The sequence below is a fragment of the Anthonomus grandis genome, chromosome 7 (genome assembly GCF_022605725.1).
Source record: "Anthonomus grandis grandis chromosome 7, icAntGran1.3, whole genome shotgun sequence".
NCBI classification, from domain to species: domain Eukaryota; kingdom Metazoa; phylum Arthropoda; class Insecta; order Coleoptera; family Curculionidae; genus Anthonomus; species Anthonomus grandis.
This window is the reverse complement of record NC_065552.1, coordinates 18,996,484-19,015,951: the sequence shown is the minus strand read 5'-3', so window position 1 is coordinate 19,015,951 and position 19,468 is coordinate 18,996,484. Positions and strand designations below refer to the sequence as shown.

Sequence of the window (19,468 nt, the reverse complement as noted above, 5' to 3'; positions counted from 1 at the left end):
TGTGAAATTTGGGTATTTATTGAAAAAAATGCAAAAGTAGCAACAAAAAATTTAAAAAGGGATTTGAAGCTATACATGTTTGGCTTAAAATGTTTGAAATTAATCTTCTGTGTCTCGAAAAGAGAATTATGGGGCGTGACTTATCTCTTAAAACTTTAAAAGCAAAGTTGCCAATATTTTTTTAAATTTAACATAACTATTATTGTTATTAATAATAGTTATTTGTTATATTGTTAATTAAACCTTTAAAAACTAAGAAAAAGTAAACCTTTTTGTAGGTTCTTTTTTAATTTAAATAAAAAAATTATAAGTGGCAATGGTTTGGATTAAGCCGATGTGGCATATTTAAATTTTCTGAAAAAAAAATGGCACGCCAACGATGCGGCCACATTTATCTTCCATCTCACCTATACCCCTGGGCTTCATAACTTTGTGGACCTTTAAGCATAGTTAACCCAGTTATCACCTTAAAGCATAGCACCTATCTTCCAGACAACTTGTATGATAGTTTCAGTCAAAAGATTACCTGCCCACACAATTTTTCCACTAGTATCAGTAGTTAAGGCCAAAATCGTGCCTCCAAGTTTACAACAGCTTTTAATAAACATTCCAGTAGATACATTGACAATTCTTAATTCCCCTCTGCTATTTCCAGTCAATATTAAATTGTTATTGTTAGGCTGAAAAATGCACGATAAAATTTGACCATTATTTGGTTCTTTCACCGTCCTTATACAAGTAAAATTGTGAGTATTCCATAGTTTTAGTGTGCAATCTAATGAGACACTGGCAACAAGATCGTTGTTAGCTGACCAGTCAATTGCTGGAAAAAATTATATGATTAACAATAAGTTGACTTATTTGTGCTAAAAGCTACCATACTGTAAAAATGCTTAAGGCATGTAAATATTCAAAAGACAAAAATGTCTCATATAAAAATAACTCATAAAAATAACATTTCCCATAAAAATAATTCATTATGAAGTACATACTTCATATAGAACAAAAAGTCTGTAGAACTGTATCTTGAAGAAAAAATTTGAAAAAGAAATGATGCTTTTGATGAAAATGAAGCTTTTTTTTATTTCCCCTAGAGCCAGATGGAATAAATGCCTTAAGTGGCCAATTTTTTACGAAAATTGATAAGAGCAATTCCCTTTTGACATGTGCATACTAAACAAATACAGAATACGAATAGACAAGCTATGAATCGGTTTACTTTTTAATTTAGGCAAATAATTGTGTCTCTATCTGTCTCTGGAATAACCTGTGTATTGCCTCGATAACTTTCGAAGAAGTTAAGATATTAATTTGAAATTTGGTACACATGTTGCATTCCTATAAACTATTATAGTCCATTTCTTAATCCGTAGGAGCACACGAAAGGGTCGATAGGCATAAAACGGTCGTAAACCATTGGCGTCCCACTTTTCAAGTACATTAAGACTTGAATGTTTTCATTTGTTGGGTTTATTTAATAGTGCAAGAAATAGGCCAATTTTAGCCATAAATTCTTTGAATTACTTAAGTACCTAATGAACAAGTTCTTTTTAACCCTTATAAGTAGATATTGTCTAGGTAGGTAAATATGCAGGTATAAGTATTATAGGTACCTAAATTGTGCAATCTTAAATGCAAACAGGTAGTTATATTTTATGGTATATAATGTAGATATATCCTAAAAACTTAATTTATTTTTCAGTATTATTGCGCATTTGTTGTAAGAATGTTAAATTTTATCCCCGTAGTGTGTAAAGGTGTTTTAGATTTTAAAGCAAGGACTATAGTACTAAACGTACATGATGCACTTGTGCATCAAATGCCTCTAAGTACTGTTAGAAATCTAGTTTCTACATGTGCCAATATGACAGGCATAAGTAAAGCAACAATTTACAGACTTCTAAGTGACAGAAAAAGTGAAAACCGTGAGAACTTGCCTAAGAAGAGTGTAAAGAAAACTGCCGGTAGAAAGCCGATAGCAGTTGATGAGACAGCAAAGCATATCATCATTGGAAGGAAGAAACAATTATTATTTGGATGAAAACTGGCTTAACGAAGAACACACCGTGAGCAAGTGCTGGTAGGATAAAAATGTTGGAAGCTCCCGTCAGGCTTTATTAGAAGGTTTATCGAATCTGGCTTGAAGTCTCCTTCTGGTAAGGGCCACAGATTAATAATTACACATATTGGGAGCTATAAAGGATTTTTAAATGGCGGTATGTTTGAATTCGAATCGAAGTCAACTAAGGATTACCACGAAGAAATGAACGCTGATGTTTTTGAAGATTATTTTTCCGAAATGATCAAGTCAATTGCCGAAAATTCAATTATTGTTATGGACAATGCCAGCTACCATTCAAGATTAATAGAAAAACTACCATCATCCTGCTGGCGAAAAGGGGAAATAAAAAACTGGCTTACCGAAAAAGAAATACCTTTTGGAGATGACGCGGTAAAAGCAGAGCTTCTAACAATAGTTACAGAAAAAAAATCAAAATATAAAAGACACGTTGTTGACGAAATGGCAAAACAACACAATATAACTGTACTTCGTTTGCCACCTTACCATTGTGAATTAAATCCTATAGAGTTAATTTGGGCTCAAGTAAAAGGATTTGTGGCTAGAAATAATAAAACCTTTAAATTGAAAGATGTGAGAGAACTTCTGAAAGCAGCAGTGGATAACGTTACCCAAGAAATCTGGAGCAATGCTGTGAATCATGCTATAAAAGAAGAAGAAAAGATGTGGACCCTCGATAATCTTCTAGAAGAAACTGTCGAACCCTTAGTTATAACGGTGAGAATGTCTGATTCGGATGAAAGCGATGAGAGTAATGAAATGTGTGATTTATAAATTGATTTTTTGTTGTATATTTCGTAAATATGTTTATTATAATATATGTAAATATGGTTAATAAATTAAAAGATCCTTATATTTATGTACCTTTCTTATAAATGACAAGATATGTTTGGCGAGTTGCATTTTTTATTGGTTGGTATTAAAAAAATGAAATTTTACAACAATTTTTTAAACATTTAAAAAACAATCAAATTGCGGTATTAATCAAATTTTTATATTTCATTTTATTTGCCATAGTTTTATAATGAGGCTTTTAAGAAATGTTTCTTGTTAATTTAATAAATATAGGATAATAGATAAAATCCAACATTATTTATACATTTTTCATAACAGATAATTATTTAAATTAAAAATTAAAATCAATATCCATAGACCTTGGCAACCCGTTTGTCATAAAAATGAACTCGTCGTAAAATTCGGAACCATTGTTCCGAATTTTACGACCTATTGTATTTGAGACCATACAGGACTTGCCCACTTAAAATTGGTAAAAACAGCCTGGTTTATCATTTTGTTACATGTAGAAAAATGGAAGACTCACCCTATATTTATGCTACTTCTGCATAAATAATGAGGCACTGTGCTCTCACCAAAAAGGAAATAGAGTATAGTTAGGATTTCTTTTGAGTAATATCGGTTCTGAAAAAGGGGTAGAAAATAAGGGATGGTTTTTATTCTTGACAAAAAAAATATTTGGCTTTGATAAAATAAAAAAAACAATTCATGAGGAATGTAAACAAACTAATTATTAAAAATAAATTATCTTAACCTTCATTTCAATAAGGGTAATTGCAAAAATAGGAATTGAAACGAGGGTTGAAATTTAAAAAAAATTATTTGTATCGAGGTTGTATATAGTATTTGGGGCTCATACTAATATCAAAAATAATACTTAGTATTATTAATTGTAGGTATTACCCTCGGTATTACCTATCTTAACTAGTATGTTCATATTTCATCTTTTATTTTGTTTTTTTTTTGTTTTTTTTTTGTATTTTTATTTTTATATTTTTAACAGATTTGAAAAAGAAATTAAACTTCAAAAATTCATGTCATAAATTGGCGGGGATATTATTTAATCAAATTTAAGAAGTTAGTGTATCTAATTTCCTTTTACTGCCTTTCCCAAGTCGATCATTTTTTTTGCCACAGTAATTTTTTAAAAGAGTATTGGTAACAGAATTAATAATAATTTTTACATTAGTTTTACTACTATGAATATGATATTTTGGAAAGCTGTCTAGAAAATTATTGTTTCTAAGATATTCCAATATGGTCATTGCTAAAAACTTTTTTTTATTATGAATCGCCAGGAAGTCATCTTCAGAGTTTTGTAAAATTTGATTAAAAATAATAGATTCACATAAAACGATGTTACTTATACAGGGTGTTTCACTTTTTTGTAGCAGGACTTTAACAGTATTTAGAAAAATTAATTTTAGGGTAGGTTTCTCATATAAATATTGATCGTCAAACTTTTTGTTTCTGAGATACAGGGCGTCAAAGTTTCCCAAAAAAAAAGTTTTTATTTTTAAAAATCCGAACTATTAAAGATATTGAAATCAAAATTGGTATAAACAATTCTAGGATGAAGGGTCATAATCGTAAATAATGTCATGTTTCTACGTTGGCCAGTGGCGGAGATATGACTAATTAATAATGTTAATGTGACTAAAAAAGTAGCACGCCACTGGATTAAGTCGATTAAACGATCATTTCTAAATAGTGCATTTAATTGTAAACAAAAATGCCCTCTTGATATTTTTTCGTATCTGACTCCGTTTTCTCCTCAAATTGGGTTGTAAAAATCACTTAAGATTTGAAGATAAATTTATTTCAACCGTCTAATAAATCGCAACATAGAACAATACCACAAATACTTATAACTTAGTTATAACAAACAACAGATTACAAGAACACAACAAACAATTAACAAATTTAAAGATTATTTGAATAGTGTGCCATGAAATAAAAACAGTGTCATAAAATGTAAATGTCATATTAGTATTATCGTGTCAAATTGCAATTGCGTTCTCAAAAAGTGTTATTTGTTTATTTCTTCTTATCGTTTTTGTGTCAAAATGCCATTTATGTTTTCAAATCAAGAGTTAGCGGATATCCACTTTATTTATGGGGTTGCAAATGGAAACTCCGCAGAAGCAGCCTGGGAATATATGCGCAGATATCCGATTAGAAGGCATCCACATCCTTCTGTATTTGTAAGAGTCCATCGACAAATTATTGAGAATGGTTTAGGCAATGTACGAGGAAATGAAAATAATGTAAATTTTCGAATAGAGAGAAATAGGCAACAAATTTTGCGTGAGTTCAACAGAGATCCTACAACAAGTATTAGAAGAGTTTCCGCTGGTTTAGGAATTTCAGCTTCCCGTGTTTACCGAGTGTTAAGACGGGATCATACACGTCCTTATCATTTGCAGCCTGTTCAGGGATTACAACCAGGAGATGAAGAATAAAGAACTGCATTTTGTCGTTGGATTCTTAATGCAGCTAATAATACTCCAGGTTTTTTAAATAACGTGTTGTGGAGCGATGAGTCATGCTTCACTCGGCGTGGAGTGGTCAATTTCCATAATCAGCACATTTGGGCGCATGAAAATCCACATGGAATTCGACCAAGAAACTTCCAGCATGAATTTAGTGTTAATGTCTGGATTGGTATTTATGACAATCGACTTTTTGGACTATATTTTTTGCCACCACGGGTAAATGCTGCAGCCTTCTTGGAATTTTTAGAACGGGAGCATGCGAATATGTGGGAAGATATTCCTTTCAATTTAAGGAGACGGAGTTGGTTCCAGCTTGACGGTTGTCCTGCGCATTATGGGAGAATTGTGCGAAACTGGTTGGATACCCATTATCCAGAAAGGTGGAGGGGTTGTGGAGGGCCAGTAGCGTGGCCTCCACGATCCCCAGACTTAAACCCCTTAGACTTTCAGTATGGGGATTTTTTAAAGAAAGAGTATATGCGACACCTGTTCCAACAAGGGATGACCTTATAAATAGAATTAGGATTGCTTGTAATGAAATAGTACCATTTTTAAATAACATTTCACGTTCGGTTATTCGTCGATGTGAATTATGTATTGCAGAAAATGGTTCACATTTCGAACACCTTCTTTAAATTTGTTAATTGTTTGTTGTGTTCTTGTAATCTGTTGTTTGTTATAAATAAGTTATAAGTATTTGTGGTATTGTTCTATGTTGCGATTTATTAGACAGTTGAAATAAATTTATCTTCAAATCTTAAGTGATTTTTACAACCCAATTTGAGGAGAAAACGGAGTCAGATACGAAAAAATATCAAGAGGGCATTTTTGTTTACAATTAAATGCACTATTTAGAAATGATCGTTTAATTGACTTAATCCAGTGGCGTGCTACTTTTTTAGTCACATTAACATTATTAATTAGTCATATCTCCGCCACTGGCCAACGTAGAAACATGACATTATTTACGATTATGACCCTTTATCCTAGAATTGTTTATACCAATTTTGATTTCAATATCTTTGATAGTTCGGATGTTAAAAAATAAAAACTTTTTTTTTTTGGGAAACTTTGACGCCCTGTATTTCAGAAACAAAAAGTTTGATTAATTATTAAAATTAATTTTTCTAAATACTGTTAAAGTCCTGCTACAAAAAAGTGAAACACCCTGTATAATCTTTAGGAAATTTAAGACACCCTTTTGTGAAATTTTTAATAAGAGTATGATTATCATCAATTTAAAGGTGATCTTTAAAAGTTAAATTTTCTTTACATGTCACATTTAGTTTTTTTTTAAAGAATGTAGCAACAATACCCTCCTAAATAGGCAATTACTGGCATTTCTTCTTTGACATTTTCGATATCATGTTCAGTTATAGATATAGTAGGACTAAACCAACCTAATTGGTTGTCACTTACACAAGTAGTATTATCGGTATCATTTCCTTCATCATTGTCATAAAACGAATCTATTTTAAGAGGCCCAAAACAAATGGATTTTAAAGACATTAATGCTTGAATTCTGAGTTTTTTTTCACTTTCATATAGTTGACGAATAGAGATATTATATTGGCCTCCTGCCATTTGCCTGTATTTTCCAAATCTATTTTCAAGTGGATCAGTCTGAAATTTTCCTAATAAAACATATTTCATTTTTAATTCTTCGAAACAATATGTTATTACCTCTAACATGCCATAAATAGTGTGATGAAAAGCAGTATGTGTCTGATTTGTTAATTTTGTTGAAAATGTTTTTGTATTTTCCCAACCCAACCCAACCCAACCCAACCAGAGCAGCATTTGATTTAAAAATTTTATTTTAGGATCATTAGATTTTACAGAATTACATGTTATAGGTTCTTAATAAATATCATTAAGCCGCTTCCCTTTATATGGCGTTTTAACATTAACTATTTTCCACCAGGTTAAAATTATGTTAAGAAAAGTGGCAGTGTCCTTTGAGTTCTTAATCTTTGCTCCAAAAGTTGAAAGTGCTTGAATTAGAAAAGGTTTAAAAAATTTTAAAGCTAATGTTTTGCTAAGGTTTTGTTTTTCAAAATTTGTAGGCAACTGAGATTTCAGAGTTAAGCTATAGCCATGTTTTAATAACTTGTTATTCTCAGTATTATGGAGCGCAATTAAAGCTTGGAACGAGGCATATTTTAAACCAAAAGTGTCAAAATCAGGAAATGTTAATATTTTATTAGGTTTAATGTTCATCCAGTTATTTTTTATACATTTAAGTAAATGTACAGAGTCAAATAAATAAAAAAGTGGTCTTTTGTCCTCTACAGGATGAGGATATACAATGCTTAATTGTTTTTTTGTGCAAAAATTACTCATAGCTTTACTATTAATAGCATTATTGTCACTTATAACACAAAAAATTTTATAGCCAATTAATTCATGATTAATTTTAGATATCGGTGCAATGTGGATGACCTCCTTAAAATTTGAACACAAACCATTTAGCATAAAGGTAAATGCAGAATTTGCCAAACTGCTATTGTTAATTGCTGTACCGACAATATTCCCCCCTTTATAATCAAGATATGGCTTTATATGTATTTCATCCATAAGCAAAATCATATGTTTCATTTTCTTTGATATACTTAAATGCATTTTTGCATATGTAAGAAATGGTTGTCTTTCTTCAACGCAAGGGTCTGACAAAAAAGAGTTACAAATGTTTTTTAAAGAATCTGGATGCGGCGATGTTAAATGTTCAAACCCCCTTAAATACCTGTAGGAATGTGCACTTATTGTATTTAATATAGAGCAAAAAAATATTGTAGGCGAGTAACGATATCTTTCTTTAGGTAATATTAATAATTTTAATTGTTCGGATATAAAAGATAATGTTTTATTAAAATCTTCACATTTAATAGACTCCAACATATTGCAAACCTGGTTTATAATATTTGTTTTTTCCTGTGAATTAATTTCATTATTGTTTTCTATTTCATTTTCTGAATTCAATTTATTAATTTCATTTAACATATCTGATAAATCATTAATATTACTTATAGTGAATGGAGTTTTAAATTTATTTATCTGCAATACTATGTCATGACTGTATAAATAAGTTTCTAGTTTTAAATGTTGGTTTTTAATAATAGAGTAAGTTATGATTGGTGCGGGTGAGTGTTTTAATTTATACAATACAATATCATTTTGGGTATTAACAGATTTTAGCCAATCATTAGGCAGTACCATTGCATTAAAAATAGGTAAAAATTCTTGGAAATTTTATTAATTTATTTGGTGGAGGATCAGTTATGTTTTGGGGTGAAATCTCTTGAACTGCTCATATTGACTTAGTGGTAATCAATAATGGCAGTTTTATAGTTAGAATTAGGTACATACATAAGGAAGATCCTGCAAGGACATGTAATAAATACCATTTGGCCCTTATATTGGTGAGGTTTTTTTTGTTCATGTTGCTCAGATTGTGCAAAATTATTTTAATGAGGAATGACTTGGAAATGAAACTATGGATTGGCCAGCAACCAGTCCTAATCTTAATTCAACGGACAATGCCTGGGACATGATCTACTGACGTTCTCAAGAACTTCTTAACACTTCTCCTTACTGGAGATATTAAATGTCCAAATATAGTATGGATTGGATTAAAACGAGATAAGACCCGTAATTCTAAGCATGAAAATACTCGTTATTCATAATTTTTACTAAGTTAAAAATTATGAATAATAATAAATAACTTTTTCAAGTTTCTTGTTTTTTTTTTTTCTTAACTTTTTTTAGAATTTTATCCTTATTAAGGTAGAATAAGTATACAGTGTTTTGATTTCAAAAAGAACAACCCTTAATAACTTCTTAAAAAACACGTCAATTTAGATATACAGGGAGACGTTTAATTTTATATTTGACAAAGTTCTGCCAATCACCTCGTCATCTCCAGCTAACATCACTTTGATATGTCAAACATAAACCCCCTCCATGTCACTTATCATGTTCATATTGTAAGCCGCATTAAAATGTGTATTCAACCGAGTCAAAAAAAATTAAATCGATTGACGTACCAGCGAATAGTGACCAAAAATGTCTGGGAATAATGAATATTTAATTGACGTCATTCTTTGGTATGTCAAATGGCTATCCTATAGTGTGATACATCATTTTAAAGGGCACAAAATGTCCTATCTAACGAACCCGAAAAACAAAATCGGTTGACGTATAAACGAATAGAACGCAAAAATGTGTGGTACTAAAAGGCATTTTATCAATTTAAACTTTTATTATTTTATTATTGGTTTATTAAGTTTACTTCCCAACCCATCCCTAGAGATTTTGACCAAAAATGTAAACGCCATTAAATTTTATATAAAAATACACTTATAAACTTACAAGGTATGGCATCTTGGTGTCCATTTAAAATCGCTAATACTGTGGGAGGCTCTGAAACCACGTCACATATCGATAAAGATCCATCCTGTGAACTGCAGCAAATTTTCGTTTTGTCATTGTTAGCAAATTTTACCATTGTAACGGCTGCAGAATGCTAAACAAATATTTACTGTTTATAATTATTGAGATAAAATTACAGATTATTAAGATGTAATTACAAGTACAAAATAGAAAATTAAGTTTTAAATTTTCATCGTTACAGTTTCATTCATTAACTTCTTCCTTATATATATCACATTTCTCTGACTAAACAGTTAAATGTAGAAACTTTCCATGTGTTTATGGGACCACGTATGTTAACTTTCAGAAACTTCTATTTATGCACTCTTTGGAGATTTTTGTGTAGAAATTTGAACAAGACGCTCGCTTCTTTTGCACAGTAAATATTAGAGATTGATGGAATATGGGTGAAACTATATTAATATTCACTGCTCAACCTACACTTTATTGACTTATTGAATACCTACTTGATCAAAGATATGATGTACCCCACTAAAAGCATAATTCTCAGCAATGCTAGTTCCACCAACTATAGCCCTTGAGGCTTCGGCCTCTTTTGTTGGTATCAATGTTTCTTTTGTTGATGAAAATACTACATGCATCTGAGTCTCTGTCATTACGCTGCTCTACAATAAAAAAATGTATTTGGCAGCAAAAGTATTCTGAATTTGGCATTACCTTGCTAATTGTTCTAGATAAATTAGAGGCTGAACTGGACTCTAGTTTAAATGCCCCATATTTCTGCTGCAATAATTGAGATCGAAGTTTTAGGTACTGTCTCCATTGCTCCGGTGATTTTTCACTTTCCCGTAACAGTTGACTGCGTCTTCTTATATAAAGAGTACCTAAGAAAAAAACTCTGTCAAAAGTCAAAGTCAAAATCAAGTTTATATAGCATATATACACAAAAGGTGTTATTCGCGTAAAACGATCTTCAGATACAACTACGATGCGGTTTAAAAAAAAACAATAATAAGAAGCAAACAGTTAAATAAAAATAAATATACAGAGGTAATAAATAAGTATAAATAGGATAAGCCTACTAACTCAACCGAGACGTGGAGTATTAAGAAAAAAAAATTACGTTATCATCTGTTGTTGTCACCAAGTTTTTAACTTGGTGTATTGATTTTTTTAAAAATAATGACCAGTTCCAGCCACCAGCAAATAATTTGAATTGAGAAGTTCTACCGCACGGTAAGCAAAACAGTTTTCAAATTTTGTTGTGCTATAAAAGGGAACATCAAAATTAACCACATTTGTAAGGTTAAGGTTATGTAAAGTGCCGCTTGCAGTCAAGTATTCTGTAAGATAAGATGCATGGAGAGTTGTTTTTCACAATTCGATATACAAACATAGCAAAGTGAATGTCAACACGAAAATTATATTTTAAATCTTTATTATTGACATATAATGAAGTTATGTGGTTAAACTTACGATTTCTATAAATAAAACGCACATATTTTCATCCAATTGTATTTTAGTTTTATACTCTTCTGTGAGGTAGCTGTAGTAAACCGAGTTACAGTAGTCTAGCTGTGGCAGGATTAAGGATTCCACCAAGAGGTATTTAATATGTTCAGGAAGAACATATTTAAAAGAATAAATGCTCTTCAATTTTAAGTAAAGACAGCTTCTTCAAGACATGCTGCCGAAAATTCATCGCAACATCCATTACAAGGCCCAGATTTCTAGCATATTCAACAGACGGGATGCCACGGGCCCAATAATCAGGTGTACACTTTTGTTGGCATTAAGCAACAAATCATGCCCAGAAGACCAGTCGGAGACATTGTCCAGATCAACATTGACACCAGCAAGTCCCCCGCAAGAATCTTCAGGATAAAATGATGATAGAAACTAAGTTTCATCAGTATATAGACGTGATGAGCATTGATGAATCCGAGTTGGTAAGTCAGCAGTAAAAAGAACAAGTTTGTCAAGTGTTGGTTCAGAAATTTGTAACCAGTACACACAAATTTTAAGCTATGAAACACATATTTTTGCAATTATCTGTTTATCTTTGTTAGGTACTATTCCATTATAAAAATACAATTTATAAAAATACAAAAAGTGCTTCTAATATAGTTTTTGTTCATAAATTTAATGCAAAATTTAGTGTGTTTTACTGACATAGAAGGTGTAAAGTGTATTTTGTTACCTGTGTTTGATAGTTTAGGATATATGTTTTTTTCTAAATCCTTTTTATATTAACTTTTATGTGATATTTTTTCCAATATATAAATTTTATAAGTGTTGTATGTTTGATTTCTATAGATTGACCTATACAGGGTGTTATTAAGGTTAAGTAAGTATGTACAATAAAAAGGACAGACGATTCTTTGAGTAATTTTAAGATAAAAAGTTTAAATAAACATTGGCCGCAATGGCTTTGTTTATGACATACACGGTGTTAAGATTGAATAAAAAAATTGGTTTTTCTTAAATATCTTAAATTACCTTATCTTTATTATTTAGTAGAAAATCACGCCACTTAATTTTATGGATTTTTTAAATTCTTTTGAGACAAACTAATTAATAATACAGCTTTTTTAAAAAAATTAATTGCTTATCTCTAGACCACACCAGAAATTTACATGCTTTAATAAAATTATAAAACAAAAATGATTACAAAAAATAGCATGTTTCTGAGTGCTCTAGTTATGTGAAATTAAGTGCATTTAATTTTTTTTCCTCAAAAGTAAAATACAAAAAATAAGAGGCAAAAAAGCTGTACTTTTGATAAATTTATTAAAAGAGAGTAAAACAAATCCTTATTAAAAGGCTTGAATTAGTAAACAACTTTGTTTGAGTTCAACATGTGCACAGGAGCAAGCGAGGTCTTTTATTTACAAACATATTCATAGATTCTCTGTTGTCAAGTTTACATGCATTCTTAAAAGAGGAAATTTTCAGCTATATATCAACACATATTATAATGTTAATTTAACTTATTGATTTTAGATTTTGGATTAAAAAATAAAAAGTAGAAATTGATATAAGTTATTATAACGGCAAAAATAAAATCTTCAAAGCAAAAAAAAATCTTGACAAACGACTTTGTGTTTACATTCGGCGTTGACAGAAAACTGAAGAGTTTTTGGTTGAAAAAGGAAAAAGGTTGAGTCATTTCAGTGTTTTTGTGAATTGTTACGATAGTAAAAACTTGTGCTGTTTGTTCCACACCATGCGAAAAAGGCGATTTAAGCCGATCTTTTTATAAGTAAATACCGATATTGTCATAACATCATATCAAGGAACAACTGTCGTCATAAACGTAGAATAATAAAAATTTATTAAGAAATCTATAATAAATATAAGCTAATTAATTTTCATATAAACGCTTTTTATTAGTTAAGTATCGTTACTCTAATGAAGTACGTTAAAAGAACGCATAAAGAGTTCATAAACGGTAATATTTAAAAACAAATTATATAAAGCATAATTTATTAATAATGAATATTTATCATGTAAATGTTCTTTGACGACGTCACTGGTAAAGATTACTTGTATCGGTGGAATCAACAATGGGATCAAGATGGCGTTGCGATGTTGTTACCTCTCTAATATACGTTATCTACATTCATTTAACTTGAATGTTGACTGCTTTATAGAGTATCTTATCATATTTTATGGAAAAAAAATGACTCATTTTTTATTGATGAGGAATAATATTTTTTTGCGCCTGTCAAAAAAAGTGACACATTTTTATGATATTATAAAGTGTTTTTTTTTGCCATGTCTACATAGGCATTTGGCATCAAAGATGTGGCAAGCAAACGAACTGCCCATAGATCCATGGAAATGCTATTCTAGGCTTTCAATGTTCTAAGACAAATCCACAAAAATACCCTGCATTTTTTGTGTCAAAAATATTGGTTTAGGTATCGCCTGGGACGCCGGTGAACTTAAAAAAAATAAATTAAACTTTGATTTACTCAACATCTTACTAATATAAATTATGCTGCCAAATTACATAAAAATTGAATAAAGGATATTTAAGATATTCAAGAGAATTTTTTTTAAATTTAAGTGTAAGACCCTGTATCAACTCATCTATTTCAACATTATATTTTAAAATTGCTCAAAGAATCGCCTGTAAAATTTATTGTAAATGTTTAATTAACTGTATTTTTTAGACTTTACTTTGCAAAAAAAAATTCTTTTGACATATACATATATAATAATGTAACATTTTTTTAAGGCAAGATTTTATAATATAGTTTTGTAATTTAGTAGTGGTAGCTAAGATTTACTTTACTTTCCTTTGTTGATCACAACCTATTAGATAAGATGTATTTTACCCACAGCTTTGTTTATTTATATATCTATCACTGCTACAAAAATTCAGGAGATAATACAAAAAATTTTAGTTTAAACCTAAACCAATTTCCAAATAATTTATATGATTGAATATTTAAAAGGATAACTAAAATAACGGTAACAAGAAAAAAATATGAAATAACAATTAATAAAAGTTTAACCAGGAGCAATCTAATTAAATTGAAAAGTTATTTGCCGATGATAGTACGATGTGAGTTGATTTGGAACGAATGATTAAACAGGGAACATGATGCCCTATATTGTTTGTGAGTTCTGAGGCACGGGATTGCATGCACTAAATTATAGAACAACCTAAGATCATGCGACGGAATTGGAGAGTTATTTTAAATGAGTTTTCTAGATCTGAGAAATGTATGTTATCAACTCCTTGCTGTTGTTTATACATATGTAATATACTTAGGCTGAACTGTATCGATCGCAGAATGTGGCCTACTAGGGAGCAGTATAGCACTTTAATTGAGAGAATGTTAAGGGAGTTCTTTGGTACTACTTGATAAAGCCCAACGATTGTAAAGATTTAGAGATAATTTAGCCTAGGTGAAGAGTAAAGGATAAATGGCTTATCAGGCATCACTACCAGATCTTTTATTTGAGAAACTAATAAAGGAGATAGATCCTTTAATATTAGAATTCTTGCTTTACTAAAATTTATTTATTGGCACTTATTAACATTTTGGTCACACCACTGAGTTAAAAGCTCTAGGTTTGATTGAAGTTTATTGCAATCATGTTGAATTTGAATTTTAATATAGAATTTCAAGTCATCAGCAAATAGTAAGAAAAATGCAAACATAAAACAAGAAGCAATATCATTTAAGTAAATATTAAAGAGCCCTAAGAGTAAACCTTGTGGAACACCTGATGGTATATTGATTTCAGTAGACTGAAAGCCCCGAATACGTACAACTTGAATCCTTTCTGTAAGATTTTAACCACTCTAGAAGCTCACCCTGAATGCCTAAATCTTTTAGTTTTTTTAATAGAATTTTATGATTTACTCTATCAAATGCCTTTGATAGACTATAGGAAATCAGTGTATATAGCATACACATCGGATCCTTTTCCAATGAATCTAAGACGAAATCAGAAAAGGTTAGTTAATTTGGCTCATCGGAACGATTGGGCAAAAATCCAAACAGTTAATTGATGAAGCAGCTCTTCAAACCTGCAGATAGATAGTCTTATGGTTGGAACCTTTAGTGTGATATTTAAATTACGAGACAGTTTTACCACTAACCAAAACTCTTCATTTTTACTTTCAACATGTGTTTCGCTAACGATTTTAGCTCCTTCGGAAGAAGATTAAAACTAAACTAAAACTAGTTACAAATGACCTTATATACTAATGATGTAACTAATAGAGCGGAAAATGCAATGAAGCATGGCCGAACAAATCTTAATCACTAACTAAACTATATAATTGACTATAAGGGATTGGACCTTTATACCTGTTAAGAATGTTTTTTTTTGATTTTTGAATATTGCTAAATTTTCTAATCTAATTTTCTATTGTTATTAACTGGTTTAAGTAATTTTAAGTTGTCTATTCCTATACGGTGACCAGTATTTGTAACATGTTCTTTAAATCTGACATTAATTAAATAAAATGGCTGCCATGCATTTCTTGGTACATCGTTTGGTCTCATTTCCTCTAAGTAATAACAGATTTAATAAAGAAAAAGCAACAATTGAAACAATTGCTAGGGTCAATGGTTATGACGATAAGATTATTGATAAGCTGATTAGAAGACATAGATTTAAAGTTAATCTTAAAAACTCTACCACATTTCAAAAAGATGAAAATAAGCATACTTTCGTTGCTATACCATATGATCCTATCTTAACGAGAGGTTTTGATAGGGTGTTCAAAGACTAAGGTCTAAGAATGGTCTATCAAAGTTCGGTCAAGTTACAAAATCTTTTAGTAAACCCAAAAGATACAATAAAGACCAATGAAAAATCCCGGATCTATGAGATTAATTGCAACGATTGTGACAAAAAGTACATAGGACAAACCAGCAGATTAATTAATCCCAGATTTAAATACCATGTAGTTTATGTGACATATGGAAGAGTTGAAAAGTCAAGTTTGGCTGAACATGTTGTAAATACTGGTCACTTTGTAGGAATAGACAACTTAAAATTACTTAAACCAGTTAATAACAATAGAAAATTAGATGCATAAGAGAAGTTTAGCAATATTCAAAAATCAAAAGAACATTCTTAACAGGAATAAAGGTCCTATCCCTTATAGTCAATTATGTAGGTCATGCTTTATTGCATTTTCCTCTCTATTAGTTACATCATTAGTATATAAGGCTATTTGTTAGTAGTTTTAGTTTAGTTTTAATCTTCTTCCGAAGATGCTAACATCGTTAGCGAAACACGTGTTGAGAGTAAAAATGAAGAGTTTTGGTTAGTGACAAAAAAATTTGCAGATATATAGTCATACACTAGACTTTGAAAGATAGATTTTCAAAATAGGCGTAATAAAGCTTGATTTCCAATATGTTGGAAAAAGTTCAATTTTTTAAAAACAAATTAAAAAATAATTTGAAGTGGTCTAGATACTAAGAAGCTATAGTGTTTAATAAGAAATGGAGGCAGGCCGTCAGAACCAGGTCCTTTGTAAACTTTGTCCTTTGTCCCTTCATAAATTGATAAGATAGAGATATTAAACTGCGAAAGGTTGATATCTCCAAGTGACAATGAATCTTGCAAAGTATAGTTTTTGTTACTACACATGTTAGAAAAATAAACTGCAAATAAATTTACAATATCTTCTCCTGTGGCAGACCTTATGTGACCAAAGTGCATTGCTCATGGAATGGGAAGAGAGAAGCCCAGAGAAGCCTCTCCTTTTTGCACTTTAAAAAAATTCACATTATCAAGGAAGATTCAGTTAAGGCTACATAGTTTTGATAACTTTATCTTTTTAGAGGTTGAACGTTGATCTCAAGATAAAAATTTCATTATAGTCTGTTTTTTGTAGTTAATTTTTCCTTTAAACTCCTGGGAAAACCAAATAGCTATCAACTATTTTATAAACAATATCATAAAATATACTGATCGTACATACTGATCATATCACTTCAAGAGCTGTTCTGAAATAATATGTTCCATTGAAACATTCACTTAATATCCATTAAAAATTTGTCAAAACTTTTATATCCATTGATTTCAGATCTCAGTAGAAACCATTGCTTTTCAGTCCTGAGTTATTACTGTGTGTGGATTCGTATTGAATGGAGAAGGAAAGTGGTGGATGGTAATCTGGCGTACATTGGTAATAGCTTAGTTTATAATAAGGTTTATTCAAATTTAAAGTTTTATTATCCAACGGGAACAAACAAATCCTAATATTAAAACAATTATTGAAATCTTGACAAATAATACGATAAAACTTACTGATGCAATATAAAACTAATAGTAGGTGTTACATTAAATGCTAAAACAACTAACAATCCATTTTATCTGAGATAATAGATTTGAAAATATGTAGTCATGCCAATAACAGATCAACATCAAACCGTAACTGAGCATAATTGCACCAGTTGTATTATCTATATATGGGCCCTTTCTTCGCCAAATTGGTGCTAAATAATAAGTACATAAGTGTTAAGATTAAAATACATTATGCCTTCTTGTATGGATGCAGGGAACAGCAAAATTCAAAGCTGTTAAGAGATCTGAAGTATGAATTTGATTGTTGCATATTTTAAATAAAAACACTGAACTTCCACAAACAGCAGATTGATAAAGAAAATAGCACCTTGAAAGCAATAACTGCTCACTGAATTCCCTCTCAGGAACTACATTTTCCATCTTAAAACTAACATATTCTTGAAACTAATTTGAGCCTGTAACTATAGACTGCATATAATTAGGAAACTTTAATAAATATGCATTCAGTAGGCGTTACTAGGGAGTTAAATAAAATTATTCTGCCTGAAGTATTAGAAAATAGTTCTGTCGATCGTCTAATGTAGCCTACGGTCTTTAAAGATTTTATGATGGTATCTTTACAAGCATTAAAGCTTTATCAACACAGACCCCCCAGGTTATGAACGTATACAGAGTTAGGAAGTGTGGGGTCATTTATTACGTAACCAAAGTCAAGCAAGAGTTTTACAATTAGGTTTTAGGAAATCAAGGGTACTGTTCTCTCCAAATAGTTAGAGGGTCTATTTTATGTTTATATTGCAATGATGGACGACTATCAAATACTCCAATAACAACCTTCATTTCAAATTTCTAATAGTTATATATTACATTCCTGGCTTTATATAGTATAGTAGACTATATTGTATAATCCTAATTAAACTAATAGTGTAGGTATATAATAATTAAAAGGCACTTACGAAAATTGGGGCTTCCAGTAACCCGAAGTGTATTGTATCTTGCGTCTAGTGCAAAAGCTTGTTGCTGAAGGGCTGTTGTGCTCATTATAATATATTCCTAGATATATTTTGCATTCAATTCTTCCTGTTTTTATTCATTATTCCTGGAAAGTAATAATGGAAAAAATTACACCAACATCCAAAAGATATAAACCTAATAGTAATTTTCTCACTACATATAAATGAAGTACTACTCATATTCAACATCACAAAGTGGCAAAATACAAATGAAACAATACAGTTTAAAGAAAATAATATAAAAAATTAACAATATAATAACAAACATGTAATAGTGGTAGCAATGTTTGTTGACTTAAAAAAGGCTTTTGTAGTTAATGTAGATTTATTGTTAAAAAAATTATCTAAAATGAATTAATAGAATCCAATATGTTACAATTCAATGGACAAATAGCAAAAGATCAGTCTGTGAGACCTATTCTTAAGGCAGCAAGGATTACCTCATTTGGTGAGCTTCGATCTATAAGTATTCTACAAATCCTTGGGAAAATGTTAGCATTGTTGGTGTCGGACATTCAATTAATCAATCTTTATTGATGTTAAAAACAGCAAAATGTTTACATATGTCAAAAAAAAAACACACGAAGTAAAAATTAAAACTAAACTAGCCACTTAAGTACATGCATAAAAATAATGCAATTCAATTCATTTGTATTATTAGCCTACAGCAAGGCATTTGATCTCATTAGTCATGATGTTGTTATCTGCTGGTGTTTGTAGTTGCTTTTCAGCATATCTCAGGTATAGGAAATACATTGTGGATATGGATGGATTGTAATCATGTTGTCATACAACAAAATCAGGAATGTTTTTATCAGCTTAAAAAGTAAAACTAGTCGGGACATCTTTGGCTTTAGTGTGGATCTATTAAAAACAATAAAAAATCTGATAATTGCTCCTCTAACCAA

At 30.4% G+C, this 19,468-nt stretch overlaps 1 protein-coding gene across 4 annotated transcripts in view; it reads right to left on the bottom strand.

The window, feature by feature from the left end:
• Window positions 1–19,468, bottom strand: part of LOC126738233 (WD repeat-containing protein 13-like) — a 129,497-nt gene that overhangs the window by 86,681 nt on the left and 23,348 nt on the right. For 3 of the 4 annotated variants that reach the window (XM_050443468.1, XM_050443470.1, XM_050443469.1), the window contains exons 2-6: window positions 18,504–18,646; window positions 10,477–10,643; window positions 10,266–10,424; window positions 9,739–9,892; window positions 527–823 (exon numbers count right to left, since the gene is read on the bottom strand). In XM_050443468.1, the coding sequence (XP_050299425.1) occupies window positions 527–823; window positions 9,739–9,892; window positions 10,266–10,424; window positions 10,477–10,643; window positions 18,504–18,588 (862 nt within the window). In that variant the 5' untranslated portion in view covers window positions 18,589–18,646. The remainder of the gene's footprint in view (window positions 1–526; window positions 824–9,738; window positions 9,893–10,265; window positions 10,425–10,476; window positions 10,644–18,503; window positions 18,647–19,468) is intronic. The other variant, XM_050443472.1, reaches the window with a different exon arrangement.